Here is an 18,809-nt window from a genome sequence, read left to right as displayed (position 1 = left end):
TTAGAGTGAAACACCATATTAAATAGAGATAAATATGAAAAGACGTTGTTAGTTTCAAAACAAGTAACTATATAGTTGGATGTAAAATTCAATTAAAAATATTTTACATTTTTTAACAAAAAGAGTATATATTACATTTGAAAAAATTTCTTATATTTTTTTAAGCAAGAGAGTAACAATTTAATATGCTCTCTCCTATCTTCATTACAAGACACGCATTTAATTATTTCACTGTAATTAAGGAGACATAGTTAAGCTATTAATTTTATCTAAAAGTAGAATAAATTTCTAATTTTAACTATATTTAAATAAAATTTTTTCAAATTTATATTAGATTCTCTCTTGCATTTAATGAATTTAAATAGGATAATATTAAAAAAAAGTGATTAATACCTTACAAAAATCTTATAAACAGGGATAAGAGGGACTTGTCCAAAGGAATAATTAAAGGGATACAAGGGAAGTTCTCTTGCTAAAGAATCATTCTTTGATAATTATACATTTATAACTTGGAATTGGGAAATCAATGACAATGAGCAAAACGAAATGGAAGCCAAAATCTAATATCCTATGCATGCTGCTATATATATATATATATATATTACCTAGCATTAAGTAGGAATTGAGGGCAATATCAGAATCTGAGGTTGTGAGGTGAGGATAATTTTTTAAATTAAACCTTGCACATAAATTAAGAGAAAATAAAATAAAAGTGCATGCTGGTTTACGCGCAGTCACACACAGAAATTCGATCGAAATGGAATGAAACTGAAATCAAGTCTTCAAATAATCCTCTTCCCGTGGAAAACATCAGAACAACAATAATCATCAAGTCCCGATCTCCATGCGATTTTTCATTAAAAACCCTGTATATTTTGCTTATTTTATTTTCAAATGTTATGGTACTTACAGATTTGCCGCCATTATTAATTTCTCGTGTGTGTGTGTGTGTGTGTGTGTGTGTGTCAGTGCTTAAATGATAAGGATCTAGTGTGGCTCTTGTTCAATGAGGTTGGATGGGACCAAAAAAGTTTTTAAAATCGATCGTACCACGGTACTTCACCACTCAAAGTGCAAATTTTTTTTTTTTAAAAAAATTGTATTGCAGGTTTAAGGTTTTTATAAATTTTTTGGCAAGAAAATAACATATTTATATCCAGTTATATTCCATCTGTTGAAAAATATTTTTTAAAGAATTAAATATTAAAAAATATAAATATTTTTAACCTTTCAAAATGTAATCATTATATTTTTTTAAATACTTTTATTGATAATGACTTTATATTTATTGTATAATATTTAATAGGGATAGATATAAAAAGATAATATTAACTTAAAAGTAAGCATTTATTTTATTGAGAGTGAGATTCGATTAAAAATATTTTATATTTTTTAGCGGAGGGATTAGAGAGTATATATTTAAAATTTATAAATATCTTAAAAATAGTGTGTCTATTTTTTATTTTAATTTCTTTACAACATCAATTCTAAAAAATAAACACCAATTGACAACTCCTGGTAAGAAAAATCATCAAAACATTTTCAAAAGCCACAAAATGTTAGAATCCCATAGAGTGAGAAGAGAATGGTGGTGATGATCAAGAATGAGTGAATTGGAAGGAGCATTGAATATTAATGAAGTGCCCTGCCGATTAAGAAAGTAGATGAGAAGGAGCATCACTCTTTTAAGTCATCAGCTATGTGGCCCAGTGAAGACGATTGTTCCTGGACCCACAACATTAAACTCCCATGCATAATCCCTAAGCATAGTTTTGTGGGTCACATTGTAGCCAACGTTATATTGTGTTGGTGGACCCATCTTCATGGCCCCATGCCTTTTATTATCTATATTATGTCATGTCATTTAAAGTGTCATTTAAGATTCTGATATAATGATTGAACGCGTAGTATTGCTTTTAGCCAGAAAAAATTACTCCTTCCTTTTTTTTTATAAGACCTTTGTTGAATTAAAAAAAAATCGATTAAAATTAGTTCAAAGACTTATTTTTTCCCTAAAAAAGCTATAATTACTTGTTAGGACTAAATTAGAAAAATACCCTAGTAATGATTATCCATTGATATCATAAAATGACATCTAAAACGTGACAACGAATTTTGCTAAAGGCCTAAAACGAAAAAAAAAATAAGAATGAGAGAGTATTAACAAAATCAATGCCCCTCTTTCTCCTCTTATTTTTCTCTTTCTTTTACAATAAAATAGATATCTCTTCCGGACCCTTCTATCATTAAAATTAAATAAGGATGGTTTAATCATCACTTTGTCCTCGTTTAAACCCATGTATTGAAATAAAAATAATGAAAATTATTACATTTCTCGTATTTTTAATGGGCTTTTAATAGTTAGCAATCTTAATCTTTCCACAAACGATGCCATTCATCCTATATATCCATATTCAATTTTACTGGAAAGAGTAAGATAATATGTACAGTATACTGTTTTCTTACATTCTATGACATTAATTGAATAAGGTTACGTGCATGGTAATGGTAATAAATTTTGCATTTTGCTTTGTAGAAGGTACTATTTTTAGGACAAAGGAAATGGGAAAAGGATATTATATTTAGGATCAAAGAAGATAATAAATATTTTACTAAGCATTATAATTTTCTTAGTACGTTGCTTATAAAAAGGTACCAGGGCGGGGGGAAAAAACACACGTGAGTGAGTAAGTTTTTTGTTTTTTGTTTTTTGGGTCCAAGGTATCCCATAATTAACAACCATAAGACTAATCTCTTGATATATTTAAACACCATTTAAGGAGCAAGTACTTCTTTTGAGCATAATGTAAGACATCTACAAGTTATTGTTGATTCAAAAGGTAAGAATTTTTTTTTAAACAATATCTTTCCATTTTTACATATTACCCTTACACCAGAACAAAACTAATAAAAAAAAACTCCAACATTTTATATAAATTTTCTTAATTTGTAGATATATGAATATGGTGAAATTATCCTCCATTATACTAAAGCAATGGTAATAATTTCAAGTTTTCAGGACACCGCGAGTGATGAAATAAAAAGAAAAAGAAACTATCCTCCATTATTGGAGCACGTATAAAAGGCATTTAAAAATGGAAAATAGGATGATAATCAGGGCCGTATGAGTTTTCCGGTGTTGCATTTCATTTATTAGCGATATGTATTCGTATATTTATGCACACACACAACAGAAAATATTGGCCAAAATATATGGAAAACAAAAACAATTAATTTATTGTTTCAGGAATTGTGATTCAAGCCAACTTCTGTAAAATTCCAAGCATACGCTGAAAGGGAATTTATTGTGATAAATTTAATTTCGGTTTTCCATATGCGTGTAATACATTTTAATTTATTTCTCCCTTGTCAGTTCGATCTTAAGATGAAAGAATTTCTCATTTTATTGTCCTTTTCTAGAATTACATGATCTCAATTTTAGCATTCATACGTGAGCATCTTTCAATTTTTTTTTTATCACAATAAAGATTGTTAATTTTTGTTGTTGGTGATCTTTCATCAACGTGTTATAGTAAAACATATAACACATTTCTTGGTATTAATGCACCCGTTAATTTCATTCACTATATATAGCTAGATCATGGATTGTAGAACGTTGTTGACTGTGATCTTATCTACGATTAGTTAAATGGATGGACACTCATTTATCAGCGGCCAACTTAAAAAAGAAACGCCAAAAGCATAGCTAATTTTTCCGGGACAAGGACTAAATTAGAAGTATTTTATCAGCAGAAATCAGATTATATTAGAGTTTTAGAGCATCTATAGTTTCAAACGTAAAAATTTTCAGGATAAAATATAATGCACTATAAATTTTCAATGTACACAAAAGAAAAATAATAATAACAATTATTCGAGAGAAAAAATAAAACAAAGCGGAAAATCTCATTTCAAAATAGTCAAACCTCACATAGTATTGATAACTTGTTTGACCAAAAATGGTAAAAAAACCAAAACAAAACCCTTGGATGTGAGAGCAACGAAGCTCTTCCCTCTCAAAAGCCATGTTTTCTTCCATCACCAAAAAAAACGAGAAGAGAAAAAAGAGTAATATATAATAATTTCTTCAGTTTTTCAACTTATATTAGGTGGTAAGTTACAATAGACTTTTTTTTTTAAAAAAAAAAAAGGACAGGAACAATACGTTTTTATTTATTAAGAAATCGACTAATAAACAAACAAAAAAAGCTGATAAGATTGAGAGAGGATCACGTCCAAGATAGTTGGATTTAAGCTGTGATTGCCGGGGTTTCCATATATTGCCTGACGAAAAAGTCAAGCAAACTTTCCCTATTATTTCATAAACTATACCTAATATCACATAATGGTCAAACCAGCAGCGTCTCATCTTCCAGATAAGTATAAAACAAAGGAAAAGACAAAAATAACACATCCCGGATCACGAAAACAACAGAATAATCCAGAAATCTAGCACACGTTATTCACACATGCTACGTTATTATCACCATGATACTAATAAACCTATAAAGTAATATACGATCATGCTGCCTAAAAACCAGCTGGGTCAGTTATCAGGCACAGGAAATACCGATTGTCGTGGGCGTGAAGCGATCCGAAGCTGACCTTTTGACCAGAGAAGTGATATCCGGCGAAACCTTAGGGATCTCGAACTCCGGCAGCTCCGGGATGGAGGAGAGCACGGGCACTGACTTGTCGTAAACTACAAAGAAACGCTCTCTGGATTTCTGCGGCACCTCGAAACTACTACTAGAAGAATTAACGGATGAAGATTTATGAAGATTATGGTTATGATTATGGTTGAGCTTGAAAACGGAGCGAAGGAATTTATGGAGGGAGCGAGAGATTTTGAAGGGCTTTTTGGACATGGTCGGCGGAAGAGGAGGAGGGGGCGGAAGTCGGCGGTCGGAGATGTGAGGCATGGAGAGACTTCTGGCGGAATTGGCGATAGCAGAGTCGAGTTGGCGCTTGAAGGAGTTGAGCTCGAAGGAGTCATAGAGTGTGCTGCCACAGTCCCAAGGGGTGGCCTTAGGCGGCTTTGATGAAGGATTCTGATTCTCCATGAACGACCCAGAAAGTAGGGTAAGGCAGAGGAAGAAGAGGAGAATTAAGACAGAGGAGGTCGGGTTTGCCTTTATGAAGTGGTTGCCCGTTTGGTGAAGGAAGCGAACGCGCGTCGGTTATGACTTTGGGACCTGAAAGTGATCAAAAGGCTGATTGGTTTCACGGCCTACTTATATTGCACCGTTAATCCTTCTCTCTCCACTAACACACAACGCTTCCATGTATCTCTTCTCTTCCTTCTCTTTCGGTCAATTCTTTATTGACACACAGCTTAAAGTGCCAACTCAACATATGTGCGTCATAAATTAATAATGATAATTAGAATATATTTATAAATTATTTCAGCTTGTTTCATCAGAATAAAAAAATATTAAATTTTATTAAATTTATTTTAAAATTTAATAAGTTTTCATCTTTACCTCAATAAATCTTTTTAAATTTCATATTTTAATTCAAAATATTTAATAAGAATAAAAATATAAAAAAAAGTATTAAAAATTAATAAGTTTTTTATAAATATGATCATGTTCTTTTCTCTCTCTCTTTTATAAATGAAATTAGAGGAGTAATAAATTATTGCTGAAATATAAAAATTTACAAATTAACGCTTGAAGTGGGCCGCTGGAGGACGTGGAAAAAGAGTGGCCCCTTGAATCGTAGTCTGAGTTTTATTTATTTTTATTATTAAAGTAAATGCCAGGTGAGAGTGGCCATGCGCATACCCTTGAATCGTTTCACGTCACGCGTCACCGTTTCATTGTTAAAACGCGGGATGTCAATTAATTAAATCGCACGTTATGAAAGTTTAGAGGATTATTTGTTTTATATATATATATATATATATTTTATTTATTTATTTATTTATTTTTATAAAAATTATCTGTGTGATAGGCACTAAAGTGTAAAAAGATGTATGTTCCGACGAAGCATTAAAAAATTATGCCTCAAATTTCCTAGCTAAATGACCCTGCACACCCTTTAAAACTGAGAGGTTGTGGATTCTAATAAATCTCATGATACAGGGGTGGAGTGTGAGTGTGGTGACCATGTGTTACTCTTTAGATGGGGATTAAAATTAACTCATTTTCTTTTCTCATCTTTTTTCCCTTTTCTTCATTCTCTAACCATAAGATTAATATTTGAATGATTTATATTTGAACTCTCGTCAAATATTTTTTTAATTTAATTTTGCTTCCACCCCAGTTTTAAATTAACAGTTTGAATTTGATTATTTACCTTCAAATCCTAATCTAATAATTAGAAAAAAAAAGAGAGACAAGGTAATACGAAAGAGAAAGCATAGAACCTTCTCCCACTCCTTTAGAGAAAATGAATAGATTGCGTATGTATGGGCATGTATTTGATTCCTTAAAAAAAAAAACAAAAAAACTATTAACAAAGTGTGTGTGCGCGCGTGCGTGCATATATTTATTGTGTTTTAAAAATTATTGTACGACTCACTTCCGAATAAGTAGCTTTCTTTTATATATATATATATATATATATCTCACAATAATATTAAGTTTATGAATTTTCCTGTATTGTAGATTTGTGGTAGTATTTTTTTTTTAAGTGAGAGAGAGAGATAGAATAATACATATTTCAATATCATGGTTAATATTAAATTTTTATTACAAAACATCTCAAATATTTTGCCGACAAAATAGAAATAAATACAAAATATAATAATAGTCCAAACGCCCTAACTAAAGGTCATGGATTCACCTGCTTTGTGATAGCCAAAAAGTATCCCTTTGTTTTTTTTTTTTTTGAATACATGGTTACAACAAACAATATAGAAAGACTAGGATCTAGTCATGTCTAAAACTAAGATGCTACTGCAGTCATGCAGGGGTTCATCGAAGATTGTAACATTAAAGCTGTCATGTGATTTCTGGTGGGTCAAGGGATCAATTTATTTATTTCTCTATAAACATGATCAAATGTGACCATTCAATCCCTCACAATAAAATTTTGATTTTCTTGACAGTTCAAATAAGGATGACTTTCTGTGTAATTGTAGCCAATGAGTGACAATGCCTCTATCGAATCTAAATAGATGTTAACTTCAGGTAATTTCTCTTTTCAATAAAGGTTGAGTCTTTCAAATATTCTTATAATTTTTGCCACTGTGCTAGGATGATAACCAAGATATTTAAAAAAATTATTTAATCTAATTTTTCTTATAATCTCTGATGATGCAGCATCGCCATTAATGTTAGATAACCAAAAAGTTAAAACTATGGATTTGCACATCTGACGACCGATTTCACAAATCTTCAATGTTCAAGTGGGTAGGTTCAGCATTGCTTAGAGTATGGGAAACGTTGCTCACAAAACAAAATAGGAGAATGAAAAATAAGGACATTGTAAGAATATTAATATCGAATTATAATTTTTCAACACTGACAATTCCAAATTTCAATATTTCTTCTACCATGTTACACTATTAAAGTTTCTAATTTAGCAGTAGTGTTCTTATAATGTCTTTATTTGTCATTCTCCTAAACAAAAAAGGGTATTGGAAATGCGTGTCCACAAAATCAATTTCAATTAATTTTACAAAAAAAATTAAATAGATTACATGTATTTATTTTAATAGAATATATTAAATATATTATAATTTCCATTCATAGCTTTATTTTAAAAACACTTGCATTATTATCTCTGATTTGATTATTGATAGATTTGGACATCTAGTGTTGGTTGCTATGAGCTTTTATACATAACAAATGGGATGGTAATAAAATACTTTTGAAATATGTAAATGATAAATAGGTACTGAAAAATGTAATAATTATTTTCTAGTATTTACGGACTTGTCTATCATTTTTATTTTTTTGGAAAGTGACATATTCACCCCTCCCGTAAACATAGCCAACTAAGAAAATCAAAAAATTTTCATTCATTCCCACTCCCAACCCTCAAAATCTCCAAAAATTCATTGAAGCAATCAAAGTTTAAACAATGAAAATTATAAAAAGCCCATATAACAAACCCAACCCTAACTGTAACATCATGATTTTTAAATAGGAATTTCTTGTAAAAATTGAGGTTTTAATTGAGAAATTCAAATGTGAATTAGTATTATTTTGAGGATTGATTAGGAAAACAAATGTGCATTCAAGGAGGATTAGAATTAATCAAGTGTTTAGGTAATTAATTAGGATTTAAATTAGGCCTGGAAACATATTAGGGAACCAAATAAGGTGAAAACTAGGTAATAGCTGAATTAGGGCCTGGCAAGGGTAGGTTTAGACCACCATATACTTGATTGCGCATGGACTGAGGTCTAAAGCATGGCCATTCCACTTAAAGGTCATCCAAGTGTGAATGAGATTGTAAATGCCATGACTGAGCATGGACAAGGCTTTTATAAATCATCCCTAGTGCGTTTTTATAGGATTAAGGGGTGCAGCGAAAGAATTTAAAAAAAGTAAAGACCTCAATTGTGATTGCAGATTGATCGAATTCATTTAAGTTAAGGTGGTCAGAAGTCATGCCTTTTGTATGTTGAACTTTCAAATTCCCTCAAGCATTTGGACCTTAGGAGCTGACACCATAAATCGACTCCCTCTACTAATACCCACACAAACAACTTTTAACATGAACGATGCGCTAACACTCCTAACATTCATTCATCTGTGCAAAAGCTTTGGAAAATATGATCTTATGGTTTTAGTTAGACGTTGCTTTTTCTTTCTCTATGGTACTTTTGTGGCTCTTATTGTGTTTTGCCGTCAGGACTCTTTCTCACTCTTAGGAAGTGTAACATCCAAAAAATTATAATTTGATTAATTAAGCTAATAGAGGGTAAATATATAAATTTAAGTATAAATGAGTTTGAGGATAGTTATAGTAGCTATTGGGTTTTGATTTAGCCTTCGGATTGAGTTTAAAAGTAAATTAGTTCTCCTAGGATCAAATTGTAAAGAAAAAAAATTGAATTTTGGCCCACTACATTGTGATGTAGTATAAAAATTTATGCTGTAGCATAATTTTTAGAATCAATTTTTTTTAAACACGAAAAGAAGGTCTAAAATAGGGAGAGAAAGCTAGAAACAAAGAGAGGACAAAGAGGGTAATGCTTTGCTAGAGTATTAATTTTTTGGCATTTTAAAAGTAATTAAAGCTTGATTTCACTTAGGTCTGATTAGGATTGGATGACCAACTTTTACCAATACAAGATCATTGTCATCGGTTAGGACTAGAGTGCAAGCAAGGATTGATACCAGTCTACCAAAGACCGATATTGGTTCCTTGGCATTGACAAGATTGCTGGCACCAATCGGAATAGGACTGCTGGCGCCAACTAGGATAGGACTACTGGCATCAACCGAGATTGGATGGTCTAGTCATCGTCTGGTCTCGGTTGTAGCGTACACTCCAGCCCCAACAATGCTTGCAGTCCAATTTCAATGGAAGCTAATTGTCTAATCCTAGTTGACACTAGCAGTTCAGTCTTGATCAGTTGTGGCGGCAATCCTGTTTTGATTGTTGCTAGCAATCTAGTCCTGTTCGGCACTGTTGTACAGCCAGTGAAATTATAAAGAGATTTAAGTAAAATATAAAATAATAGAGGTTTAAAAAAATTTAAATTATAAATAGATTAAGGTAGGATTTAAAATAATAAGGTTTAGAAAGAATTTTAAATTACAAAAAGATTGAGGTTCTAAATTCAAATCTATATATTTTTAATTATCTAAACAGTGAATTTGAGTGAAATTTAAATCCAAATCTTTCTGCATCTAGATATACTATAATAATTTTGTTTTCAAACTTATTTAAATTGGCCCTTCAAATTTAACCTAAATTTTTGGCTCAAGGAAAATGTTTGAATACTTCTTTTTTTTTTTTTTCATTTTAAGACGAGCTAGCACCTTAGCTTTGAAACGTTCAAATTGATTTGGTCAAAGCCGATATTATGGATGCACCTTACAATCGAATAAAATACAATAAAATATTACACCTCTCGGATATCCAAACTGGAACTGGAAGTCTCTCTTGAGAGAGAGAGAGAGAGAGAGAGGGAGAGAGAGGGAGAGAGGGAAGGAACAGGCTAGTAATCCAACGTGCGAATTCGTGTTAAAAAGTGCAACGTGATAATCCCGTCCTCCTAATAATGTATTGGAAACATCTAGTTTAGGAGACGCAGCAAAGGTGCAAACTATATACTCCCTAAAATATTTTAATTTAATTACATAGGTTAATAAAAATTAATTATTTAATTAAAAGTATAATAATATTTCAATTTTAACCTTAATTATTATAAATAAAAAATAAATATTTTTTAAAAATAAATTAATAAGAATATTTATATTTTTTAATTTAATAAAAATATAATAATATATTTATTAAAAAAATACTAACAATTTTTTATATTTAAGTATAACAAAAATTTAAAAGACTTTTTTTCATATAAAGATGGAGAAAGTATGTTTGACTTGGAAGAAAACACATCACTGGAGCATGAAGGACCTCCAGCACCCGACAAAATGGGACAGACAAGTCAATTAATGGAAAAAGGAAAAAGAAAATTATGTAGGAAAATGGAAACGTCAGTGTCTTATGTAGGAACAACCCAAATCAAAGAGAACTGGACTCCTGTAATGATCCAGGTAAAAAAACATCGAACAAGGACTGGACATAGGATTTTTGGGCCATGAGGTCTTACTATGGGTTTGAGAACTTCACAGTTGCCCAAAAAATAAAAGGCAGATCAAAAGGCCAAGGACAACTCAAGAGCCGAAGGTGAGGGAAAGTCACCCAACCCAAAACGGCAAGCAGCTTCTTGCAATGACTGGACCCAGAAATTAATGGTGGGGCATCATATATTTATACTCATAAGACACACAAAAAATGGATCAACATATTACAAAAAAGATAAGTATGCATCATAAGTTTTCCCTCTGAGGTTTTTTGTTGATTAACTTTCCCTACAAAGTTTCATATTTTGATAACGTTAAATAATTTTTCCATTTTCAAATTCATCTCCTATGTGATCTTGCTATCATTTGGATGATAATAAAACATTTTTTATCTCAATCCGGAATCATTAAGAAGCTTTTCTAAATTAAATTTCAAAAATGTTGGATCTAATATTCCATTTCTGCATTCACCATGAGCTTGAAATGATTGTTGTTTTGACGATGTTACTTTTCTTTTGAAAAATTGTTCCATTGTGAGAAGCCTAAAAAATATGAATTTCATTTCAAACCAAAATAAATTATTATAATGACAATATGACATAAATAAATAAATATAAAATAAAAAAATATGTGCAGGGTACTCTACCAAAAAATGCCGAATGCAGAACCGAAGAGGTAGTTTGGCACAGACCCAATCACCCACGGAGGCTTACGAAGATGCAATCACAGTGTAGCATTAGCAAGAGCCGAATAACACGGTGAAAAAGGAGTCTGCTTTTTGAGATTTAGGGATTTTTGTTGTTGTTGCTGAAGCTGAGGAGTGAAAGTGGAAGGGTGTAGAAAAAATAGGGGAAGAAAAAGTCAATTTTAATTAAAAAATGCTAAAAATAAAAATAAATAGTATTGAATGTGTAATACTTTTTTATGTGAGTCTTGAAAATTAAGAATATACAAATATAAAAAAATTGAATGACATAAGTGACTAATATTTATTAATCACCGAGGGCAATTGATATTTATAAAATGGGAACATAAGATACATATACTACTTATATTTTCTTTAAAAGAATAATTTTTTAGTGGGGGCAGCAGCCCCCTTTATACTCAATGTATGTCCGTCCCTGCCTTCTTGTGGTGTTTAATGCTGGCTGTTTCAATTTATCTGATCCGTTATTGCAGATGGCTGGCTTTACTTTGGGTTCTTATCTTTATATAATGTCGTTTTCTCGCAAAAGCATCGCAACCATTATACCAGTTGTTACGCAGCCGCTTCCATATATATATATATATATATATATCAAAGGTCTTCATGTTCCAATTTCACTTTTTGTTCCATTCAAATACTTTCATGCCCCAATTTCTTTCGCTCAATCAAAATCTTCCTTTATTTCTTAGGAAATTATAACCACATCGACACACATAAAATATAATGCAAAACCAACACATTCGAGTTTCCATCGAATGCACATAACTGAATAACTGATACTGCCTTCTCTCAAGTTTCTAAAGAATTAACGACTCTATAGTTGCAGGCTCCCTTTATTGATCCTAGCATTAATCGTACAACAATGGTGCTTTGTCTTTCAGCTCTGTCTTGTGTTTCAGAACCTAGAATGAGCTATATGTACTAGGCAAGCCAGAGATGTAAAGCAGATTTGGTGTGGTTGCTGTATTAAAATTTATGTACACATCTGCTTAATCAACAACATCACTGCTAAAGAGTTTAAATTGGTTGGCATCAAAAACCAGTTTCCTTATGGAAGAGAATGCGCCCATGATTCCTGCACCTGTGAAGACGATTATGATTGAAATGTTGATCCAATAGGTGAAGGATGATTTTAGAGGCTTGTGCGTCATGTTGTATAGAAGCATAGGAAGTACAAAATCGAGAGGAATGAAACCAAGAGCACCAACCACACCATTGATGTCCCCGAAAAATGGAAGCATGGCTGCCACAAACCCACATAGTACCATGTAAATTGTCCGAAGAATTAGGCGAGGGATGAGATTTCTCTTGGAAAACATCCCCTGCCTCACATCAGCTGATTTTTTCTCCATTATCTCATAAGCCACTTGAGAATAAACCTGTCATGTGTGTTTTGGGACAATCGTTATATTCTCGCCCAATCAGATGCCAGTTCTTAACGTTGCTCGATCGTTACAAATTAAATTACAACTCTCTGAGCTTACCAGGCCAATTGCGAAGAGTTGAAGGAGAACAAAGATGACAGCAAGGCCAAGAACCCACGTTGGAGCTAAAGAAGGTCCCTCATCTGGCATCAGACTCTTAAGAATGTTTGAATTGGACTTGTTTCCAAACACCCAATATCCAGACACTGCAACAGAGTAGAAAGTCACGCAAATCACAGCATAACACATGAAAAGCCCTTTGACCATCTTTCCAGTTGCAGGTGGTGCTAGAGTTGCCTGCATTCAACATGTCATCATCGCAAAAATGAAAGTCAACCACACATAACACTTTGCCAAGCTAGAATGCAGATCAACTATCCTGAGCACCAGGCCTAAGCTTGAAATGCAAGTGCTATGGACATTATTAATTGATCAACTTTTGAAAGAATTGTCCTGTTACTTGTATCTCGGGCAGTATTCCATTCCCAAATATAGATGCAATTATAGAGATGGAAGTGAAGGCACTAAAAACCCGCGCAGACATTCTGGGTTCCAGGGAATAGTCCGTCGAATTGCTCTTTGCTGATAAACCTGCAAAATGATAACAAGTCACTTGTATTATTATTGATATGACTCTAGTCGAATGCAGTTATCTGGGAGGGAAAAAGCCATTATAGGACCACTTGTTTTTACCTGCGTAAATGCAAGCCGCAGCCACCAGGAAACTGTAGCCGAGGCTGAGAAGCAGAGAACACATGTTGATGTGTCGAAGAGAATGGAAGGTTGGAAGCTGAGAGAGAACTATCATTACCACTGTCACCATTGCTATAAAATGGTACAATTTGAGGGACCCATGCGGCGATAGGTTGGAATACACGATCTTTCACAACGCAGCAGCATCAGTCAGTTAATGAACACTCTTTCCGCAGTCACTTCAAAGCAAAACCTTTAGCACATATTTATTTACTAAAATAAAATAAAATAAAATGAATTAAAAAAATAATATAAAAATAAATTAAATTATTTTTCTCCCAGTAATAAACATAATAAAATTTATTAATATATATTATAAATAAAAGAATCATCACACTCTTTTAAAATTTTATGAATCATGATTCTTAATTTTATAAATTAAATTACCTCTATTCTTTATAAATGTGTTCACCTATCATTTTTTACTATTTTATTTTTATTTTTATTTTTTTAATCAATTTCATACCATTTTATTATAGTAATAAAATATAACCTTAATTATACTGTTAAGCACTTCAATTTGGAGTAAAGCTAGACAGTAGACACGGCTCTTCCTCAGCACTTTCGCACTCATCAGTCGGTTCGGTGATGTTAGTTTCCAATTGAGGTTCGTCAGACGCATTTTTAAATACGACAAATTTTCCAAACTTTTTGTACACGAGACAAGAAAACAAGACTCAAAAGCCAGGGACACCAAATATATGCAGAATTAAAGGAGGGGAACCGATGAAAGAGGTCAGACTGCTATTACTTTACTTATTTATTATGGACTGACACCTGATTTGTCCTCCGCACTACAGTACAGTACACAGTGACCCCACGATGTATGTGGATATGAATGTCCATCGCGTTTTCTTTGCCATTCGTACTTTTGGTAAAACGTAGATATAAATTTTGACCGAGAAAAAAAAGAACGGAGAGATTGATTTAAAAAGGGACAATGATGTTGTAAATTAAAACAAGTAAACCAATAGAGAAATATAGGAGAGAGAACAATAGAGACAAGAGCTTAATGATATTATAGCAATGAAGGTTAATTATTCAAACATCCTGAATAGTTCAACAACTATAGATTTATTCATTCAAATTTAATTTTTACAGATGTAATTCGTTTAGTTTGCTTCAATAATCAATTTAATTTTTATTATTTAAAGAGAAAGTAATATCATTAAAATATGTTTACATAGATAACAGAATGTTAGATTGGAAAGTATGTAGATTAATGAAAAAATTAATTACTTAGGTAGAAAAAAAGTAAAATAGACTATTTTTTGAAAAAAAAAACAAAATATCGTGACAAAAAAATAAAATAAAATAAGAAGCATTAGATAAAAAAAGGAGAAAAGAACATAAAAAAAACTGATTTGTGCTCATTTAACCCCCCCACACACATGCATGTCATTAAAGTATTTTATATATCAGATTAATTTAAAAGTTGATTTGTACTTTAAAGCATAAAAAGCATGATAAATTAAGCAAAGATACATGACCAAATTGATAAAAATTAAATTTAAAAAATCAATTCATATAAATTTGAGGGCCTAAAAATTTAGTTATCTTATCTAAAAATTACAAGTGTTTACCAAGATGCAACTACACCGTATTCATCGTAACCAAAAAGAAGGCTTCTAGAGCGGCAGAGATGTTATTTACATGGGCCATAATCTACCGGCGAACAATTTGCAGACGGGCGTGTGGGACATAGCATATATTCCAAAGCTCAAAGTTTTTACCATATATATTTTGTTCTATGCTGAAATAAATTATCAAATTTAATATCTTATCCTTCACAAAGATCCTCAGCAGTGCTCACAGCTAAGTAAAAAGATTCATACACTGTGCGCTGTAGATAAAAGAAAAGTAGATAACTTATTAAATGCAACTAGAACTGACACCAGAACTTGTGTGGACAGATTCCATAAACTTGAGTGGGTGGTTCAGTGGTTGATGGCAGGCGAGGGAGATTTTATAATGAAAATTCGTACTCCATCAGGCCTCAAAAAGATTTAACGTCTGATTTTATTACATACGGGGATGGACGGGGGAGTAAAAGAAGGGAGGAAAGCGATGAAAGTCAGAAACAGAGCAAGGAACGATCACCAGAGAAGGGACAAATAAGAAGCCGAATGAAAATGCAAATATAATTAAGAAATTAAGTTAACCCACTTGAGCGGAATGGAACTTCCATTGTTTTAAGTATAATGAATTGCCTGTAAAACGACAGAAAGGAGACCACTCATCTATTGTTTCATCGTTGTAATTATAACAACGCTGATATTTCATACTAGCGTACCTTTAACCATTACCATTAAAAGTTAAAACAGTAAAAATGGACGGATAAGGATGTGCGCGTATGCATTAGTAAGCAGTAAGAAGCAAGCAAACCTCAAGGCATTGGCCCGCAAGCAAAATTGCCCCCACACCAATCCCAGTGTTGATTGCCGTTTGAATAAATATTACAAAATAGAACATCCATCCAGAACCTGTCCCAAAAAAAAAAAAAAAAACTAATGAGCGCTTCGTTGAAAACGAATGAAAGTAGCAGCCTCTGTTATTTAGAGGAAATCGCACAACGCATTTCAATAGTTAGTTATAGGAGATAGCGGGGCACGGCACTGTATATATTAATTAGCAGTGCAATTATGAATAATAATTAGTATCATTAATAGCCAATGACAGAGAGATTCAAAAACGACAAGAAAGAATAAGTGGATATCGCATCGATTAATTCACCCAAGACGTCGGCCGCAAGCTCGCGGAAACGGATGTGACGGCGGCCGGATTTCTCACAGTGATCGAGCACCTTGGACATGAGGAAGTAGGAGTAAAAGGTAACGACGCCCATCGTCGTTAAGCAAAAGAACCCCAATCCCCATCCCAATCCTCTAAAGGCGTAAGGCAGCGTGAGTATGACGGGTCCGACGATCGCCGTCGTCAAATGGAACCCCGCATGCCACCACTGACCTGTGTGCAGAGTATACAGTGAAATTAATAAAGGGGAAAAAATACATGTAACAATGGCTTCACAGTAAAAGAGCCGGCCAGGTAATGAGTTTGGTAATCGGTACCTTTAGACTGAAGGACGAAAGCAGCGCCGGCGTCCTCGTCGCGGTGGCTGTCCGTGAGGACGGGGTCGTCCTTGGGAGGGATAGTCATGGGCGGGGATTGAGGGGGCGAGGGAATTGAAGTGGAGAGTGGATGGAAGTATAATATTGGTGTTGCGTGCACAATTTAATTTGTTGGAGAACGTCTAACGCATCAGTCGCCTGTAAATACGGGAATAGGAAGAAGAGCATGTGGTGAGAAGTAGGAGAACACCAGAGGCGGAAGGCGCAGGTGAATATTTCTTGGCAACGTCCCTGACGTCATAACATGAGTACTGGACTATCGATTTTTTTTTTTTTCATCGAGTCGGTTAAATTAGAGTACTGGACTATTATTTTTTCTGTTTGCCAGGGTAAATGTCAACTACAATTGAGGAGTAACGAAAATCACACAAGTGGGCCTTATCATTTTCTTTTTTATCAGATGTTTTTTCATATATGTGACAATGCTTGAGAGATCCAGCTATCTGTTAATTACGTTGAACTGGTTAAATTAGGCTAATTTTCATACCAAAAAAGGCTTATTTTTTAAAACTTGAAAGTTCTATTTATTATTGTTATTCTGTATTTTTAATAAACAATTATATATTTTAATATTCCTGTACGAAAATAAAATGTGCAGATGTGAAATTTAAAATTTACCCTGCAATTTCCTTAAAATCTTCTTGCGATTGTCCCCCCCCCCCATTTTATGTATTTTAGGATATTTATTTTATGTGACTCGCTTTTCTTTATGAGAATATATATAATATATATTTACATTTACGTATGTGGTTCTGTATGTATAGCATATATTTATTATTCTGAATTCTAATTAAAAAACACATATTTATTATCTAAGAACTTTAATGGCATATTTGGTTTCTATTTTCATTTTTTATTTTAATTTTTTTGCAATATAGTTTTTAAAATTGTTTTTAAATAAAATAAAAAGAAAATCTGTTTGGGTGTAGTAATTTGAAAACCGTTTTGAAATTGAAAAATTCAATAATAATAGTGATCATTGGCGGTTATTATTGATGATTTGTAATAATCATGTAACTATAATTTTCATTAATATGATGTAATGTATTTTGCAAACACCTATCCAAACTAGTTTTTAAATTATAAAAAAAACTGTTTTTGAAAACTAAAACTAAATAGGCCTGAATTTCTTGTTTTTCGATTAAAAATACTCTTCTAATCCTATTTTTAAGGGACTTTTGATATGTTTACACAAAATCAACAATAATTTTAAAACTCATTAATTTTATTTAAAAATTTAATAATTTTTTAACTTTATTCCTATTAAATATAAATATTTTAATAACATATTTTCTTTCTTAAATATTTACAAAATTTGAGATGAAAATTTAATGAAATAATTTATAAATAAGATTAAATATTTTTTTACTTTGCCTCCTAAATGGGGTTAGAGTACAAATTTTTTATCTTGCCATATCATCATCGCGTCAGAAGTGAAGTCATCTGGCTTTTGGCCAATAAATGCGATAAACATATTTAAGAGAGGGTCTTTGAGTATTTTGCCGAGGGAGATGATGCTAGTTGCACCTTACGCTTGATCTTTTTACTTTTTAGTCTAATATGAATAATAAGCAGATATATTCCCCATGCACGGGATGTTTTAATATTCAAAGAATAAAAATGATTTAATATACTCCTATTCTATTATTTTATATAAATTTAAACTAATTAATAACTTATTCTATTTAAAAATTTATTATATAAATACATATTAAAAATATAAATAATAATTTATTTTATTTTAGAAACTGCCTTGTGGAAAATAAAATCTAAAGAAAATTTTTATTTTGTGATGTATTACTCTTATATATATATATATATATATATTAAAATATAAATAATTTATCACAAAAATAAGAAAAATTAAGTTACAAGTCCTTACAGTTTCTCTCAATAATTTTAAAATATATCTTTGTAGTTTATCTTGTTTAAATCAAGCTCTTTTAATTTAATTCATGTTTACCTATAATTAAAATTATTAAAGAATGACTGATTTTCTCAAAACAAAAACACGTTTGATATCCATAGAAAATTTGATTTAATACAGAGTTTATATTTTTTATTAATTTTTTCTAAAAATTCTATA

At 31.9% G+C, this 18,809-nt stretch overlaps 2 protein-coding genes across 2 annotated transcripts; both read right to left on the bottom strand.

Annotated features, from left to right (window-relative positions):
• Positions 1–4,270: 4,270 nt before the first annotated feature.
• LOC129284350 (uncharacterized) lies at positions 4,271–5,262 on the bottom strand. The gene has a single exon (XM_054919799.1). The coding sequence runs from the start codon at positions 5,061–5,063 to the stop codon at positions 4,554–4,556; it is 510 nt and encodes a 169-aa protein (XP_054775774.1). The 5' UTR covers positions 5,064–5,262; the 3' UTR covers positions 4,271–4,553.
• Positions 5,263–12,124: 6,862 nt separating this feature from the next.
• Positions 12,125–16,904, bottom strand: LOC129322660 (probable GABA transporter 2). The gene is made up of 7 exons (XM_054968981.1): positions 16,664–16,904; positions 16,329–16,559; positions 15,981–16,078; positions 13,536–13,722; positions 13,303–13,433; positions 12,903–13,139; positions 12,125–12,797 (listed from the first exon to the last, which is right to left on the bottom strand). The coding sequence occupies exons 1-7, from the start codon at positions 16,749–16,751 to the stop codon at positions 12,408–12,410; spliced, it is 1,362 nt and encodes a 453-aa protein (XP_054824956.1). The 5' UTR covers positions 16,752–16,904; the 3' UTR covers positions 12,125–12,407.
• Between the last annotated feature and the right edge of the window lie 1,905 nt (positions 16,905–18,809).

Source organism: Prosopis cineraria, unplaced genomic scaffold (assembly GCF_029017545.1).
Source record: "Prosopis cineraria cultivar Desert tree isolate PC_DT_omini unplaced genomic scaffold, ASM2901754v1 PC10, whole genome shotgun sequence".
In the NCBI taxonomy this organism is placed as follows: Eukaryota; Viridiplantae; Streptophyta; class Magnoliopsida; order Fabales; family Fabaceae; genus Prosopis; species Prosopis cineraria.
The sequence above is the reverse complement of the archived record's forward strand: the minus strand, read 5'-3'. Positions and strand labels throughout refer to the sequence as shown.